Source organism: Lytechinus variegatus, chromosome 2 (assembly GCF_018143015.1).
Source record: "Lytechinus variegatus isolate NC3 chromosome 2, Lvar_3.0, whole genome shotgun sequence".
In the NCBI taxonomy this organism is placed as follows: Eukaryota; Metazoa; Echinodermata; class Echinoidea; order Temnopleuroida; family Toxopneustidae; genus Lytechinus; species Lytechinus variegatus.
Genome location: NC_054741.1, coordinates 1,178,357 through 1,196,778, shown reverse-complemented (window position 1 = coordinate 1,196,778; position 18,422 = coordinate 1,178,357). Strand labels below are relative to the sequence as shown.

Below are 18,422 nucleotides of genomic sequence, written 5' to 3'. Positions count from 1 at the left end.
CTGCATAACTGCGATAAACTGAACGAAGTGTCGTCGAATTCCGACAGTTTCCGACTGTCACATTATCATCATATCAAATTAATTGCACACAGAGGATTACTGTCTTCGGACTTTACAGTTTCGGGAGCAAGGAACATTTTGTCAGAGAGAATTAAGGATAAAACACACCATTTCAACTGATGCCAGCTCCGGCACCAGGTGTAGCTTCGTAGCTGCACTACGTACGCTCCGTACTTCGCGATCGTAGCCTCCGCCGCTTTCTCTCTGTATGCATTGCATTGCATGGGGGAGTTGGAATATCGTATGGGAAGATTCCATGAGCGACTTGCTGTGATTTACGGGCACTAAACATCGATGTATGTATTTCTGCATATTTGCCCAGTTCCTATCTTACCAAAAGTTACAAAGACAGGATTACGTACAGGATAATGTAAGATTACCATCGATGTTGTTTATTCAGTGATATTCTACCACTTTCCATCTTTTACGGCGTTGTGACGAAGCTCCTCCATTTCGTAAAAACGAAGGAACTGTGTAAACCCCCAACATCTTGCATTCGCTCTTCCCTCGCCGTAGCAGCCGTGGTACACGGAGGAGCAGTACAGTGTTTGGAAACTGGGTCAGGCATTTTCTGCAGACGTTGGTTTGTAATAGGATTGAATTTACAGACATTTTTACTTGACGTCAAACTGTGAAACTCAAAATGGGGTATTTGGTGCCAATACATCTTCTTGTAACCCTCGTCTTGGTATCTGGGACGGTCTCAACGGATAAAGATGTGGAGACAGGTAAGTGTTAATTGGGGTTGATTCCAACCAGATGAAGATGATGCGCATGTCAATCATTTTACGTATGGAGGAGCAATAGGGCCTACTCGTATTAATTCTGTGTGCAATCTCGTATACTATTTGGTCTGGTCATAGAGCTAGTAGTAGCTCCATGGTCATGGAGTTGTGATTTATAGCTCCAAAGCCTCCATGGTCTGGTCTTTCTTAAATCTGCATCATCATTTAAGTCTTCAATTTGTTTTTCCTACATGTATGATAAAAGATATTTGCCTAGGTCTAGTAAATGCCTTAATGTCAAGCAATCTTATATAATAAATAATAATATTGATTAAGATGATGATTATTACATTTTTGTTGTCATTCATGTTATTTTTATTAAATCTTTTATCATTTATCATCAGCATACTGTAAAAACAATAACAACCACCATTCAAGTGCCTTACATGTAGTTATATATTAACTAGTAACCTATTTTGTAAAAAATGATGAAGGTAACATGATATATGCCTAGGAGTATAAAATGTTTTCACATTATAATAATGAAAGCTATTACATGTATTATCATCCATACTGATGAGGATTAGATAATTGCTTTACTCTTATCTGTTGAACTTTTCTCTAGATAGAAACTCTTTAGTAACTACCACTACTACAGTGTAATTCATATAGGCGCCTATACTACACTAGGCCATTTTGGTCTTGGTATATATCAAGTCTCTGCACACTTTTGTTAGTTACCTAAAGTTAAACACACAAACAAAAACAATTCAGTTTAAACTAAAGAAATAATGACACAATATATACTAACTGCATGCTTAAGTTCATGTCTGGTTTAAAATGCATGTATACTATACATATATAGGCCAATGTTACAACTTCATTACCTGATATTCCTGCCTCGAGAAACGTTCATGAAAACGACAGTGGGTCTTTTTAGGTCACATGCTTTATAATCAGTCTGTAAACTAATTTAGTGTAAAATGCGAGTCACACTAATGTTGAGATAATGACGCCTAAATCTAAAACATTTTTATAAAAAGTTTGACATATAATGTTGTTCACATTATTATTGCTCATCTGTACATGTACCTCTATCACACAACTCATGATATTTTGCTGAAAGGCGCCATGGCAGAGAATAATACTCCATTCGCAGTGTTTGTTAAAATGGTGTGATAATCCCACCTTAATTACCATTTTATGCACCGAGATTTGCACCTAAATCCTCCAGAAATTCGCCCCTGCAAAGGGTGTCCCTGCATTTTGTTGTGTAGGACGGTGATTACCTATTCAAAAAATTGATCATTCATGGCTGCTTATGCAAATTTGGTCAGGCCCCATTGAGCGTGTGGGGCTTTGTCATCCCGGGGTCATTATGAATGGGGTTTAGCGGTCCTCCTTTTATGCCTGCATAATACATGCGCGTTCGGCGTGTGATCGAAAATACAAGGAGGTGAATGGGGTGCACGTTGAGTCGAACAATGCACATACAGACCCCATCATAATCTGTTAACAGTATCAGGATTACATAAATCATTGCACATTTTACACCATGATCATGATGAAATAATCTTTCTTTTCTGTATATTTGATGGCCATGTAATTACACAAAATCATATTCCACAGCCTGCGGCATATAAAGTATTATATAACTATTAAATTTTCTTGATATATACTGGATTACTGGCCCATTATTATGATTTAATGACCTACCCCCAAATGTCGTGGAGTAGGCCTCCACACACACTGACAGGCCTCCATGGAATGACCTTAGCCCTGGTAGTTGAACTTTGGTACAATCGATGCCGGGCTATTTTGAATGAAATACACGTATCTGCGAAAACGAATCCCCCTTACACAGAAACGAGATTGTATGCAATATAATCAATCACGAGCTGGCGCCAGTTTTGGGATGGGGGGGGGGGGGTGATGTGCTACTGCCGTTGCTCTTATTTGACCTTTTAGTGAGGTCAAACTAACTGTAAAATTTAGAGGTGTATTTCATATCTTATTGTTTTCAGACGTGTAAAAATATTCTCATGTGCACCTAATTGCTCCGAAGTGAGTGGAGAATGAGCATTCACATGTTCTATGGAGGTACATCATAATCAGTAACAATACATGTAGTTCCACATGTATGGTACATGTTGGTCTTCTGTTATTGATGATGTTCAAGTTAAGTCATAATGATCGTGGATTTGTGACTGAAGATTGAATATGAATTAATTTTTATTGCAAGGAGATAGGTCTACTGTTTTATTGGCCTTTTCCGTTTTACCGTCTTCCATTATGGTCTTACCTTTTTGTTTTCGAAACGCCAATAATGAAAGTTATGAAACTGTTTTTGTAGTTTTGTATTATGCGGACAGAAGGTTGATATTGATTTCAAGCCCTGTGTTGAAAATAAGATGCATTCTGTCATTCGATATTCAAGCAATTACGATTTTCGAGCAAAGGGGGGGGGGGACATTGGTCCTCGCCGTCTGTAGCACCCAAACTCGCATAATGAGTTTCCAGTCATGGATTCTTTTGGTAGAGTCATCATACTGTAATAGAAAGAGATGGGAAGGTCATCACTTATGCACCACACGGGAATGTCTGCACACAACCGCTGAATAATTCCATTGTTGCTCACCCGTTTGTTGTGCCCATTCCATCTTCGGGTTGCTCATCATGGATGAACCATACTATCTTCCTGGGAGTTCTTGGGAGTGATGAACTGCCCAAGCACGGTGTTGCAAGTAACCGGATACCCGCAGTGTTATCTTCGAGTTCCCTTGGGCAGGAACCCGAGTTGACCCGCAAGATTGAGAAGCGAAGAAAACATGAAATGATCTTCCATATCCCCAAGTGACAGTATCCTGCCTTGCTAGATTTTCAATTCAAATTTGAAAGAACAGAGAATTACAAGCTCAGTGATTATAAATCAAGGTTTACGGTTTGGTTCGTTAACTTGTGCTTGTACATGTAGGTCCATACTCTAGAACCATGGTCCATGCTAGAACCTGTATGTACTATGAAGCTTATGTGGCAGAGAACTTTTACAGTCCATGCAGCATCACAGGCAATGGGGATCGCAAGCTTACCTGGTTCCATGTCATACACATTCAGCTCCTGTCAGTCTGGGATTATTTCCTTCATCTGGTACATGTACGATCGTGGACCTACAACCAAGGATCCTACTACATGTAGTTCTAGTAGGATCCATACTACAACCAAGGAGGTACAACGATACAAGAAGGTCATGTATAATGACCTCATGCAGCACAACATCATTTTTTGGTTAGTTGGGCTGCACTTGTACAGTGCAATTCTCGGGAGGACAAAATCTTTTTTTTGTCACCCGAGTTCATGGTATGAAATCTCGTAGACAAAGAGGCCTACATGTAGGCCTATACGTTGACTGGATGTACCTATTGTATGTACCTACAATGTATCGACTTTTAACTTGAAAATAACATTGAAGCAGGATAGATATCTCTGGGGTGTAATTTTTAACACCTCAGGGTGTGGTCTTCTATTAACACTAACTGATGTTAGTTTTAACACCACAATGTTTACAGTGTTCTACATGTATTGGTTATGTTTGTGTCATTGGTCGTAGAAGCATCCATTGTCTACTGTAGATCGAAATCTCCTGAATGACTTGGGGATGAAAATGAATGAGATATAGAGTATAAAAAGTAAACTCTGATATGACAAAATACCTTCTTTCTTTTAGAGTTCATGGGGTATGCGATGCCAAGATAATATACTTTGTTTTGCCGTTCTTACAAGATAATACGAATAATAAACGTAAAAAATATTTTCAAAAGGGTTGTCTTTTTATTTGCGGTGTTATGTTATGGTATCACAATCGTCAAAATAAAATTGTTTACAAATAAGATGATGCTTTCAGTTAAAGGGGAATCCAGCCTTGGCCATAAAATGTTGTGTTGGAAGGAGAAAAATAAATTAAACAGAATGGTGAAAGTTTGAAAGAAATTGGACAAGCAATAAGAAAGTTATAGCTGCTTTAAAATTGAGATCACTAATACTATGTAGATTTCAAATTGGCAACTTGGTAAGTAAATTATGACAAGAGGCAAGGACAACTTTCCCATAGGCCATTACTTTATTATCAGGGATTTGTGGTTTTCTCTTAAGTACCCATTCCCTGGGGCAGTAATCTAAATATAACCCATGAAGTATACTGTTTTATGTCCTCATGAAAGAAAAATATAGTTTGAAATAAAACTTTTGGGAAAAATGACATTTTAGCCATAATATGTATTGGAGTACATGGAAGAGTAGTCCTTGCCTTACGTCACTATGACATCCCATATGCGGCCAATTTGAAGTCTCCATGGGTATAGTGATTACCAATATTTACAACTTTTAAAAATTCATATCTTTCTTTTTGTTTGTCCAATATTCAAACTTTCACCTATCATCTTGTCTGATTTTTCTTTTCCTTATAGAAACAAGTTTTTATTTGGGTTGGATTCCCCTTTAAAGTTGTGCTTCAAGGTTGTGTGGAAATCATGCAATGCCAATGGCAGAAACGGAACTCATCCAAAATTGTTTCAGGACAAAAATGAAATGCTTTATAAACTGGGTAAACAATCCCTAAAAAGAAACCGTAGAATTCTTCCTTGGTGTATACATGTAGTTTTATTTTATATTTGTATCGATACATCGTCCATCAAATTGATTTTAAGATTCTTGTATTGGAGTTTTGGCTCCTCCGGTATCATGTCCAGCTTTAGAGGGCTCTTTAATTTCAGAATTTTACCCTGTGGCACGATTTGGCAAATTAATCTTAGACAACCTGTCGGGCGCCCCTTTACAACTCTCTCTTCCCCTCTCCCACTTTCATACATGTTCTTGTAAATGTTACCATTACACATGCTCGAACGGCCATATGCCTCGATTTGTAGACACAGCCATGCAAGAAGGGAATCGACAATCAATCAAGAAAACAGTGAATTGTGACGAAAGTAGTGGAGTAGCTAGTTAGCTGAAGGGGCAATGGAGTCTGGACCCCGGTACTAGCATGTAGGGTCCATGGTGTAGTAACGGAAATCTGCCAATATAAATTATTAGCGAATTAAAAATGGAAGAGGTGGTGTGGGGAAGGAGTTAGTTGGCTACATGTATACATGTAGCTCTATGGTTGGAGGGTAAGTCGTTAACCCCATTCGGTTAACATGGGGCCAGAACTTCCTCAAATTCTTTCATTCCTGCGATCATTTTACACGTCACCATACCACATTTCATCAATCTAATTGAGTCATGGTGTAAAATTGGTATATCATAGGTTTTTGAGCGAGATGAGGAAAGATGAAAAGCTTATTCCTACAACATAAGAACAGGTTCCATGACATTTGCTCCGCTCTACTTCACATGCTCGATTTCAGAGTGATGTAGAATTATATCGTATAGTGAAAAAAGAACCAATTCTTATATTTTATGAAAAAAATCCAAAATATCAGAGGTGGAATATCAATATATCAATCGACTGTGCCGAAGACAAATGATTACGGACAAAGGAATATTGCGTCTCACGAATCTGTAATCCCACATGTATTACATCTTCCCCGTTCTTCATCATCTTCATCTTTGAGTAACCATTCAGTTGCCATGACGACATGCTTAGTCATCAATGAAATCGTGCTCAGTGGACTTTTCGATTTAATTCCTAAGCCTTCCACCAGGCTGCAATATATATATATTTTCGGTATGAGTTTTTAGAATAAGTAATCTATCTCATAAGCAATTTTAGTTCATACATTACAACCAGAATTCAATAATTCATTTTGCTGTCTTGTACGAAGATGGCAAATGAAAGGCTATATAGGAATGTATATTTGTGGGCGTTAGGGGGAAAAAAACTCTCTCAATGTCTTGAACGCAGATCTACGGTGTCTAAATGAGCATGGTGAGAAAGTGGCAGTTTTCGGCTGTACACATCGTGATGTCATTATCATGTCCTGTATGAGAGTCAAAATTTTGAAGATTTGTTGGTTCTGGAATGAGGTTAATGAAACAGCTATCGCCGGGAGCGAGTGGGCGGGAGGGTGGCTGGGGGTAGAATTGGAGATTTATACATATTCTGTATTCAAATTATCAGTATTGAATCTTTTCATTTATGTGTAAAAAAATGTAGGACCTACATCTTTCAGTGTGAAGAATCTTTTCGTATAAGTGACGTAGGTCTGAAATTTTTTTACAAACTCATTTTCTTTCTGGTGTTTTGTACGGTGGTCAGACTAGCTTACAAATGGAGTACAATCTCCTATTCCAGGCAATACTTGGATGTGCACCTTTCATCCATAAAACTCGGTATACATGTAGATTAACTAGCGGTACATGTATCTTCTTTGGCTATCATTGCTGAAAAGGTGGGATAGTTTCACGTGACAATCCGGACAAGGGATTTCACTTGTTACAGTGTAAATCCATGATACCGAGTACACTGATGTGCTGGGATTAGAATCACGCTCAACAAATCAAGGAGGTAATGCCTTGATCAAAATGGGGGAGGGCGTCGCGCAGAGGGGGGGGGGGGATACTTGTACGTCTCTTCAGATACTCTTCTATCTAATGCCTACTGAAGCAAACAGTCGGAGTGATGTTGTTTTTCTGGAGTTGATTCGAATCGAATCCTCGCTCAGTATTTCCGCTGCTCTTATCACGTCCTATCAAGCGAAAAATGAATGCACCCGAATTCTGAGGGACAGGAAAAAGAGTTTCCTCTTCATCTCCAGTAGATGTAGAAATGTACTTCGCTAATGTGTCCGATAGAGCGGGAAACATGAGAAGAAGTTAATGTAACATGGCATTTCTTTTCTGATTTTACTGGGATTGAATTTATATATTTTAAGCGCCCATGTATAACGTAGTATGTACGGAGTATGTTAGGATTGTGCAATGTAGTTTGCTTTTACCGTATCTTTCGGTTGTCCACGCTAAGCACTTACACCTATTTCACTGGAATGTAATTGTGAAAAGTTTAGGGTGTGAAGTTGCATCAGAAGAGGATGAGATGGCTGGTGAGGATGGGCTGGGTCGACATCGTGAGCTCTGCATTTATTGCTCACCGATTTATATATTCCATATAGCTTGACGACATGCACGCCTTCTCTTTAATCCAAATACACCATGCACACTGGCATCGTGAATGTTCCTGCTTTTATTGATATTTGTTTCTCCTTCAAATCATGTAAGTTATTTGAATAGATCATACATAATAATCAATGGAAATGGAATGTCAAATTATACCTGCATACTTTTTTCCCGTCAAAATACACATCCACATACCACAGGCACACAATACATAAACTGCATTCACACTCGACCTCTCCCATCCAACCCACACGCACACCCCACCCCCATACAACATACATGTATATGAACATGTGAAAAAATGGACGAATGATGCACCCTTGCCACTGCCAATATCATCCCCCAAATCATTCAATCTATCCGATTTGAATGCTACTTTTGAAAATAATTGAATCACCTATTGATAATAATATCATTTAATCTAAGCGTCGGATCACGGTATATCACCCACGGAAGAAAATTGATGCGTTGCGAATTAAAGATAAGTCATCTTACCGTGAAAAACTAACACCGATTTCTATAGGTGGGTTCAACACAGGACGATTTTGAACACACATCCCTTTCATGAGCGTTTGGAGTGGATTCTTTTCCATGTGATAACAATTGCCGCTGCTTTTGTCGTCACAACACAATGCGCAACAATCATTTCCAAAGGCTTTTGTGTGATATGAAGGCTCTCCATAATTTTGAATGTCATATGGGCAAAGATTGAGATGCAATCAGTATGCAGGTAGGGGTATTTCTGTGGGGCATTTGGGATATATAGTTCAGTTTTGCCATCATTTGGTTTCATTTTTTGTGTGGATGTGGGTAACTCATTGAACGTGTGCCCCAATAATTGATAGCCTTGCGTGTTGATTTTGACTTTCTTCTATCTAGTTTTATTGATGATATCCCCTGGAGGCAACCTTGTGAAGGGGGGAATATAGAACTGCTCCACTTTACCGGGTCACTTTGAATAATTCAGCTTCTGAATTATTTTCAATATATATTTTATTATGGAATATGTAGGGGAAGATTCTAAGGTATCCTTATTTACTGTGTTGAATCATTTAATGTCACTTTCTTACATTTCTCGAAATTCTGCTTATCAATCAAAAGTTTTTGTACTTTGATAAAATCTACCAATTGTTTAGGGAAAGATAATGAATCTAATTTCATTTGATTGAATATAAGTATTTGAATCATTGTCAATGGACACTGAGCTGACTTGAATTTTGAACTGTCTAAATTCTAAAATATGTAATTTTTTATTGATAAATTATATAAACGTCGAAATGTTCTGTTTCCTTCATGAAAGTAATGTGATTTCTTTTCTTATTGAAAACTACCTTTATTGTGACACACAAATTGTCAGAAGGCGTTTCGAATTTAATGATTTTATCTAGAACCAAAGTGCAGTTCCAGCTTGAAATTGTCTTGATTAGCGGAAATTTCATCACATCAAACACCTCTGTATCTGACTGACAGCCATATTTTCTATGATAAAAAATTGTGATGCAGATGTTTGCATGTTTGACAGATAATCAAAATCGATATAACGTGCGTATCTTCACGTCTTTCACTCACTCGTTAGTTTCCAATCGAATTCTTCAATGTTGGGAGGAAAAAGGGAATATATAATACGCAGAAAACTATAGGAAATAAGAAAGATGTTTCTTAAGAACCATTTCAGTGACGAAAAATTCCAGTGGGACACATAATACATTTCTAATGCGCATTCAAATTTGAATCAAAAGATTTTTGTTGAATTGTTTTGTCATTCTTTATATTCAACGTTGAAAGTGACGATTTGTTATTGGTACTGTACTGTACATGGTGGAAATAGATTAATCGACCTCTCATCGCTCTCACGCAACGCGCTCCAACTTGTCATGCTTGTTATACGATAACTTACTCCATGTCTTATGATTTGTAGTAATGTCTAAGAAAAAAAAATAAAGTGCAGATCTTGTAGATTTATTTAAGGGAATATAAGAGAAAAAAAAATCATCCTTCATTAATATCTTAACAACTTCAGGTTTGATGGATTTAGTAGGGGTATTGCTATTTAGAGTTAAAGACCTTTAGCCAGGTTAAGGATTTCACACGACCTTTCGTATTCTCAGTTGATTTTAGCTGTCGGCTGTTGCATTTGATAGTGTTTCTTATTTTATTCCATTTCTGTCTGAGCATGTACAAAGAAATACAGGATTTTTTTTGTGCTTCATTTTCTGTAATTTTCGAGGTACATGTATAACTCTAGGAACAAGATGATTGATGAGTATAACGTACCTTTTTGAAAAAGAAATGTAATAGTGATGTCATTTTCCAGAAGAGTGATAAAAGAAATTTCGTTTTTATATCGTGCGCAAATTTCTTTCGTTAATTGTCAATGTTTAACAGAAAACATGAGTAGCAAAATAACTATAAAAATTATATAAAATGATTGCAATTGTCAGGTTTAACCAAAATCATATCTTCCTGTCAATCATTTTTTAGATATGCCTCATTGAAACAGATATGAACCGATTCGACAAGACGATTAAATATGTCTCTTGTGGCATGCATGTATGGCACCAGCGGCCAGATGTCTGAATGAGTTAGAGTGCATGTTCACATACGCAAATGAGCAGGAGGGGAGTAATAGTGAATATTCAATGAAATGAATAAATCATTTACTCATTTGACTTTAATATTTTGTGGCACTTTTGGGGGAAAGGACTTTCATTCCGATTTCTACTGTTGCAACATAAGTCAACCACACTCTTGTGCCATCTGGTGACTGTGAAAAAGTCGTTACTGTCAATAAGAGGCAGATGATTCAATTTTCATAACCTGTCCGTCAAACTTCAAATGAAAACCGTCTGTGAGTGTCCAATTAATGGCGCTGTACAATTTTTTATCTCCATTTGAATCTTCAAGAGTGTGTCAATCATTTCTGATTATGCAGATAAAAGAAATTAAACTCGAGAGATCATCAAAACTCATTATTTCGGAAGGTTAGGGGGAGTAGAGGGTTATTTTATTGCACTGCCATGAAACTGTACTCTGTCGTAACTGTAATGCGCAACCAAATCTCGAAACTTGCTCCTTGAAACTTGTAATTAAATCGATTCTTCAGTGAAGAAATTTGTGCACTCTTGGGAATTGTACAATATAATGCCCAAGAAATATGTGCATCCAATACTTATGAAATTTCATAAGTTCAAAATTACATCTCTTTGGTGAATCGATGGATGTAGGTTTGTTATCCAGTCGTTTCTATCTCTATAAAGTAGGAATCAGAATTTACCTCTGCTTCGAAGCGCACTACACATTTTCCTTTTGATTTTTATCAAGAAAAAGAAAAGAGCGTATACAGCTTCAGAACATGAACTAGGTTAAGTGACGAAACAATATCTTTATTACTCCAAAATGTGCGGTGCATCGAAGATTCGCTCTTTCCTTTGTCGCGTTTAGGTGAAAGTGCGATTCGTAATTCGGAACCGTGTTCCCCAGTGCGATATTGTAGACTCCGCACACGCGCTTCAGGGAGATCAAACTTCACCGCGCTCGGGCGCGAAAATGAAAAGGCATCAGTGGTAAGTGACTATCATTTTCCATGAAAGTATGATAATATTGCAAAAACCAGAAATGACAAGTCCGGGGCATATTTAGGGAGCCTTGGATCTCGGATGACACCACACATTTTTATTCATATCTCCCGTTTCAAAGGCGCAGTTCGGCTTTTGATGGCGAGGCATAGAAATTGAGACCGAAGATTGGAGTTGTGCGTACCTTATCAAGGAGGGTAAATGATATCATTGGCACGTGTACTGCTCTTGGCTTCTGGATCCAATATTAATATACCAACCACACCACATCTCTGCCCCCTATCATAACCTGATGCAATAACTACATTAGCCAGTTACAACCACCTTCATCATTTCCACACATGCTTTCATGAAGCATACATATACAACCGCAGAAAATGTGCAATTTTACCATTCGTTTGTAAGATGAAATGTGTGTTTCTGTTGATACGATTTAGAAGTATGGTACATTCGTTACGGGTTTCGTTTTTTTTCGCTCGCCATATCTTTAAAAAATTGGTAAACGGAATTACCAAAGCGACAGCGACTGACCTGAAGCGAGAAATGTACAAGTGGATGTTGCCGATGCGTATTCAGGATTATACATTAAATGTATATCTGTCAGAGACATATGCCATACGAGCTGTCGGGATACATGTTGCATGTAGTTAGAGAGCCAATGCACCTCGGGCACATGTGGGTACCCTTCTCGAGCATGTGAAACGAAATGGTTCAGACGATCATCTTTCTCGAGCAAACATTTTGATGACGGCAAGGCGCCTATATCTTCTCCAGACAATATTTTCAGAGGCTCTAAATAACGAAACAAAGTTAACAAATCGAACTCAAGTTCGATAACCTTGTTCCCACCCCTTCTCCCAACCTTTCCACGTTTTTGTGTTTGGAGAATATTGAAGCTGAACGATTCTAGAGATGTAGCATGCGCAAACAAAATTTCCAGAGCAGTCCACAATAATTACTTAAATTATTCTTCGTTAGATCCATTTGTGAAACAAAACCCCTCAAAGTCACATTTTTGTCGTTTCGGCACGAACTAGCATTTTCGAAAAGGCATGCGTTCATGTTTGGCGTCTATGGCCGGTGAAGCACGTATGGGGAAAGTTTTTAACGTCAACATTACTTCCTGTTTACACGTCAAACATATTACATGTATGTCGTTAAATATTTTCTTTATTAAAGTATTTGGTTTGGAGATTTGGGTCTTGAATTCTGACTCGTTCCATACAATGTAATATGTAGCTGTTATCAGGTCCTCTCCTTTTGGACTTGACGTTATATAATTCTGGCCATTCATGCTCTGCAACACTACTTCTGGTCGGAAATTAATCGTAATTCTTCGACCTGTACTCAATATAGATGGGTTAATCCATATTTCGTATCAATATTAAGGCATGGTCACACCGCCCGAGCGTTGTTGGAGCGGTCGTGGAGCGGAGAGAAAAAAAATCATCACCGCTCGCTCCCGTTCACCATTTTCGATTTCGATTGTTCTTATTTTGTTTTCGATTTTTGTTTTTTATTTTTTCCCCAATTTTGTGAGCGAAATTCGACCCCCTCTCCCTACCGCTCCACGACCGCTCCAACAACGCTCGGGCGGTGTGACCAGGCCTTTCGTTTATCTTTGCACAACCTTATGTATGTTTCTGCAGTTGCCCTCCATGCAATTAATGACTCGCTCTTGTAATGGCGATACTCCATACCTTGACAGATGTGGGCATGTGGAAAATCCGACTTGCCCTTGGTGAATCTTCTCTCAGCAAAACCTTGATTTCTTTCTGATTCGATCAGCCGTTCTGTGACCGTAAACCGCCAGTAATTATGATTCAGTCATGAGGAAAACGAGTTTCCAATTCATAAACTCGCTGGTAAGAATGCCGGTTTAACGCAGTGTCGCTTCTCGCGCGAATCCAAAGGGATCCTTTTGATGAATCGTTTTGTCTTCGTGTGTATCGTACTGGGGCGATTTAGCCCCATGCAGTGCCGTATTCTGCAACCTTTGTTAGTTACATGCACATCGATACAGTTTTTGAAATTCTCGAAAAGAAGTGAAGTTAATTAGGCCAATGGAATATAAAGTACATGCACTGTTTTTCCTCAGTTTACATGTCCCATATTGATAATGCTAACATAAACCCTCTTAAATAATATTGATTATACCATGGACCTACTCTGTCAGAGTATAGTAGTAGGTCCATGAATTTACGCATCACCTTAGTACTGTCAAATGTTCCATGGTTAAGGACGGGTAGAGCGTGGTCCATGTCCACGGACGCTTTTGGGTCCTCACTTTTTGTGGATTGGTGATACTATTGTATATGTGATTATCAGCAGATCTAAAAATGAAAATGTTAAGTATTTTTTTCAACTATCGGTCACACCATAGTACATGTCTGACTTATATTTTTGCCCATGCGGTCTATACGGTGTAGTTCATTCTGTGGGCTGTTGGTATGGATTATACATGTACCCTAGACCATAGAGCTATTAATAGCTCCATGCCTAGACCTAGGATAGAGTTAATTCGCATGTGCCAACATGGATGTTTAAAGAAATGGTTTCACGAAGTTCCATGTTCTTTGAGGGTTATGCGATATCATTGTATTCGATAAATCGGTTCTCCCTTCAGCTTGCAGGAACTTAGGCGAATGTTCCATACCATATGACGCCCCTATTCGAGTGGCGCCTGGAGGCAAAAGCGTTTTGAATTCACCATCAATAAACGTCAATCATTCTTGATTTATAACGATTCATGTAGACTTTCTGTGCACTTAGCCCATATTTCACAGCTTTGTGGATTAAATAAATGCGAATATTGCCGAGATTTGCTTGATGATAGTCATGATAGTAGTCATGGTAGTTTTTGTCCATTGGCATGATTGTTTCCTCTGAGTTTAGTGCCTTCCCATGACCTCTTAACTGTCGACGGGTGGGGTTTAGATCTGTGGTGTCCTGATGACAAAGGGTTTTGCCTACATGTTTCTGAAGGCAAGACCGAAATCGTGTTTTTTAGTTGAAACAATGATACATGTACTGGGCACTCTTAAAATTTCAAGAACTGTCTCGATACATTTGCCACTTCTTGCCATGAAGAACGCCATAAAGATTGATGTCAAGTAATCTGCTGATGACTAGGTGACTAGGTTGATAATGACTAAAGAATTATTTTTTCGTCAATCTAACAGTATGTACATTTTAAGAAGTGTGTGTGTGACAAAGAGAGAGCAATGGGTGGACCTGCAAGTTTCGGCCCTTTTATCTTAAAGGCATATCCTAGCCTTCCATCCATTTGGTACGAACGATTGAGCGTAGGCCTATATACTACCATTGAGTTAACCATTTGAAAACGTTAATTAATTTATTTCTTGTTTTCACAAAAAATATTTTCAAGCTGATAATAGATGAGAACAGACCATAACCACATTCAGACCAAAGTTACAAATGGTGAGTTTGTTTTGGATCCCATTTAGTCCTCATGTAATTTTTACGTATTTTTTGCGAAACGGAGCATGCAGTACTTGCTACTTACGCTACTTGTACTACAGTTTTCGATGGACCTATTTTTCTAGCAAATTTGGAGAGGATGACTGTGATCGATGTGGGCAGTAAAATATAATCCCGGTAAAATCCCGACGCCGTAATCTGACAGATGACTGGATTTCACGTTATTTGGGACACTGAAGGGATAAGCCACACTGAAGCTTATAAATACAATTCTATCACATTTCCTAGGGTTTTTCGAGACGAGCAAGTTGATTGAGACAGTTACATTACAAGTGCAACGTTTCTTTGTCATTTGTGGTGTCATGCCATGGCGAAGGGCTCTTGCTCTTATGGATAACCAAGGAAGGAATTGTCAGGAACAATTACTGGGAAGATACCAACACATGGAAAACTGGTTTCGGGTGTGTGTGTGTGAGGGGGTATAAAGACGCATATAAATTATCTTACTCTGGAGAGGTGATGACACACCGATGTCATTGAACTCGACTAATGGGGGTCACCTCATCTGGGGATGCTTGCGGCGGTCAAGAGCGTCTTATCGACTGTCCAGGTAGTATAAAAGGAGTGGAAGTACCAAGTTTGATTTCTCACTCTGAGTGATATGTGATACTGATGATAGCCTGAATATTTTGTTTTGAAGTCTATAATATGACATTTGTTCCATTGGCAGCATTGATTTACATTGATATTGTGATTCCGATTGGGAATGAATACAAATCATGTCTTGTTTTATTTATTTCACACTCATTCGCAGTTAACCACGTGTTGTTGAAAGATTGACAGAATGCAATGTGGAATCAGGGAGTTGGATGTAGAATCCCAGGTCGAATACCTTGGACCTATTTTCATTAGGTAAGATGAAATTCAGAAGGCATGTTAAAAAAACAACGAGTAAAACCTGGTCAACTCAGTTGTTTTGAATAGGAACCATGGGTTGTGGTAGGTCCATGATAGGAACTGACCGTATAAGACCATGAACGCAATCGCTACTGATTTTATATGTGCATGATGTGTTCATGCCAGGGGTTACATGTTCATGTACCTTTACCTTGGGATGAAATTCCACAAACTTAGTCTCTTTCAACCCTTTATCATGAAAGATTCATTCTCTTTGTTGGATATTTGTTTTTCTTACCTTTAAGATTATTGGTTTCCATGCAGGTGAGGTCTACTCTTAAGTCTCTTATAGTAGGACGATGTCTTTTTAGTTCTTGAAAGAAAGTGCACAGGTATGCAAAGGGTGTGTGTCCTAATAAGTAGCTCACTGAAGATGAAAGGCCTCCTATTTGCCAACCATTCTCTCCCGAACAATAACCCGACACCATATTGAGCTCAGGTGCACAAAAACTGGTCAATGATCATTGCCCCAGTGAAAGGCCTCCGACCGAAGCCCATTGAAACCTCTCGTGATCTATTCTTCCTGGCCAAGTAATCTGTCTTTGATTATCACATTGTCTCTGCACAAGTCTTCATCCATAAATATAACAATTTATTTTGTGTACACACATGCGAATATTCACTTTTGGGTTGTGGTACAATTGTAGGTAGGCACAGGAAGAACATCAAGCCAGAAACGTAGTTACGGCTTGTTTACATATCTGCTTTTTTCTAGGTAATATCCATGAAAGGCATCACGAAACACAAGTGAAGTTGAATTACTTGTGTAAACTTTATGACTGCGACTGACTAGCTGGAACTGCTAAAATGTTAGACACATGCTAATTAAAAATTGCATGTACTTGTGAGTTCGTGCGTTTATTTCAGATACATCTACCTGAACCATGGAGCTACCCCAACTAGCAGGTTTGGTATACTCATGGACCTACTAGCATGGTATACTACAATGTATCCAAATAAACATGATGAGGTATATCTATTGTACGACGTATTAATATAGAGCCTATGGGTGAATGAATTCTGACATGAACTAATATTAGACAAACCTAGAGTAATTTAAGACTAAATCATTATCTTTTTCACAAGTCAGCGGCTAGTGGGGATTCCTCAAGCTTCAGTTTATAGCATTCCGAGCCTGAAATCCATATTAAATAGGTTTTATAAAACTCACGCGTTGGAGGTTGAAAAGAACTCTGTCCTAATATTGTCTAGGTGCGGTTCCTGTGAGTAACCCTCGTTGGCATTGACTCCTAGTATTATGTGCATTCACGGTTATTGCTGATATTTTAGAAGGGTGAACCATACAATATTTCCGATGCACCCGAAAGATGTACCATCATCGTAAGACAAACGGCGGTCGGGTGGGAAGGTATTGGGTAACCAGCATGTCCATGACCTTAAAAAAATCCTCTTCGTTTCGATTTCTTTCCGTTTTTGCTTTCTAGTTTCTTGCTTTTATATGCTTGTGAACGAAATTAACGTTTGTAGGAACTGTAAAAATAGTTAATCACGAGAAAGGTTCAGACTTCTGCAAGAAGAATTTGACCGAATGGTGTCGCAGAGGGCATCGAATGCATGATAACCACGATGAATTAATATTTTGAAGACTTTGATGCCATTCTCCATATGGAGCACTTTAATCCTAGTCCATATTCAATCTGTAGGCCTGCTATTTATTCGTTTTAGAAGTTTCGAAGGGTAACTTGATAAAGTTGTAGCATCGTTATATATTAATTTTGTCACGTTCCTATATTTGCATTAGTAACTTCGAGGATTATATCGCGTTTGTCCCCGGTGATTTAATTAACAGGGACATACTGTCAAAGTTTACTCTCTATGAATACGAAATCCTTTTTGAGATTGATGATCATTTTGGCTGATAACGAAATGCGTGGATATGTAAGGATTCATGCAATTTTTGTTAAGCTTTGATCATACCATGGACCTATACGTGCTATACATGATTTTCTTTGCAAGGGACATCAAAAGCAAATTGGATGACGTACCTTACAGATACTAGACTGTATTCTGTAGGCCTGTGGTCTCGAGCCAATACTCAGTCAATGTCACTGCGGTTGAATAAATCATGAATGTACTGTCACTGAAGAATTACTTCTGAATCACAAGTGGCGAAGTTCCTCTCCGCCGCAATGGATAAATTTTGTCCTCATTTTTTTTGTCTCCCGTGAATTACAATGATTTACATGGTGTGGATTATTGGAAAGCGACGGAAACCCCAAAATGGTATGTTTCTGTTGCTTGGTAAATCGTCGCATGATTATTCACAATCTTCCATCAACATCATGAACATACCACTCTTGCATGTCAAGGAGTAGCCTACTAATGGATTTTCTCAGTAGCATACATTTTGTAAAATAGGGGGGGGGGAGTCTGTGTTGGCTTTAGCCTCATATGTGCAACGAACGTTTAAAAAAACTTAAACTACATGTATGTCAAGGACCATGTGATCAAATTGTAGGTTTTAAATCTTATATTGATGCAATCGGGACCAGTAGTAACGTAACGTAACTTTGATAGGAGTGGAATATCTTAT

General features: G+C 38.4%; 1 protein-coding gene across 1 annotated transcript in view; it reads left to right on the top strand.

Moving 5' to 3' along the window:
• Positions 1 to 703: 703 nt before the first annotated feature.
• LOC121409332 (abnormal cell migration protein 13-like) overlaps positions 704 to 18,422 on the top strand; it is a 59,736-nt gene continuing 42,017 nt past the window's right edge. Inside the window, exon 1 of the mRNA XM_041601268.1 lies at positions 704 to 788. Within this exon, the coding sequence (XP_041457202.1) occupies positions 704 to 788 (85 nt within the window). The remainder of the gene's footprint in view (positions 789 to 18,422) is intronic.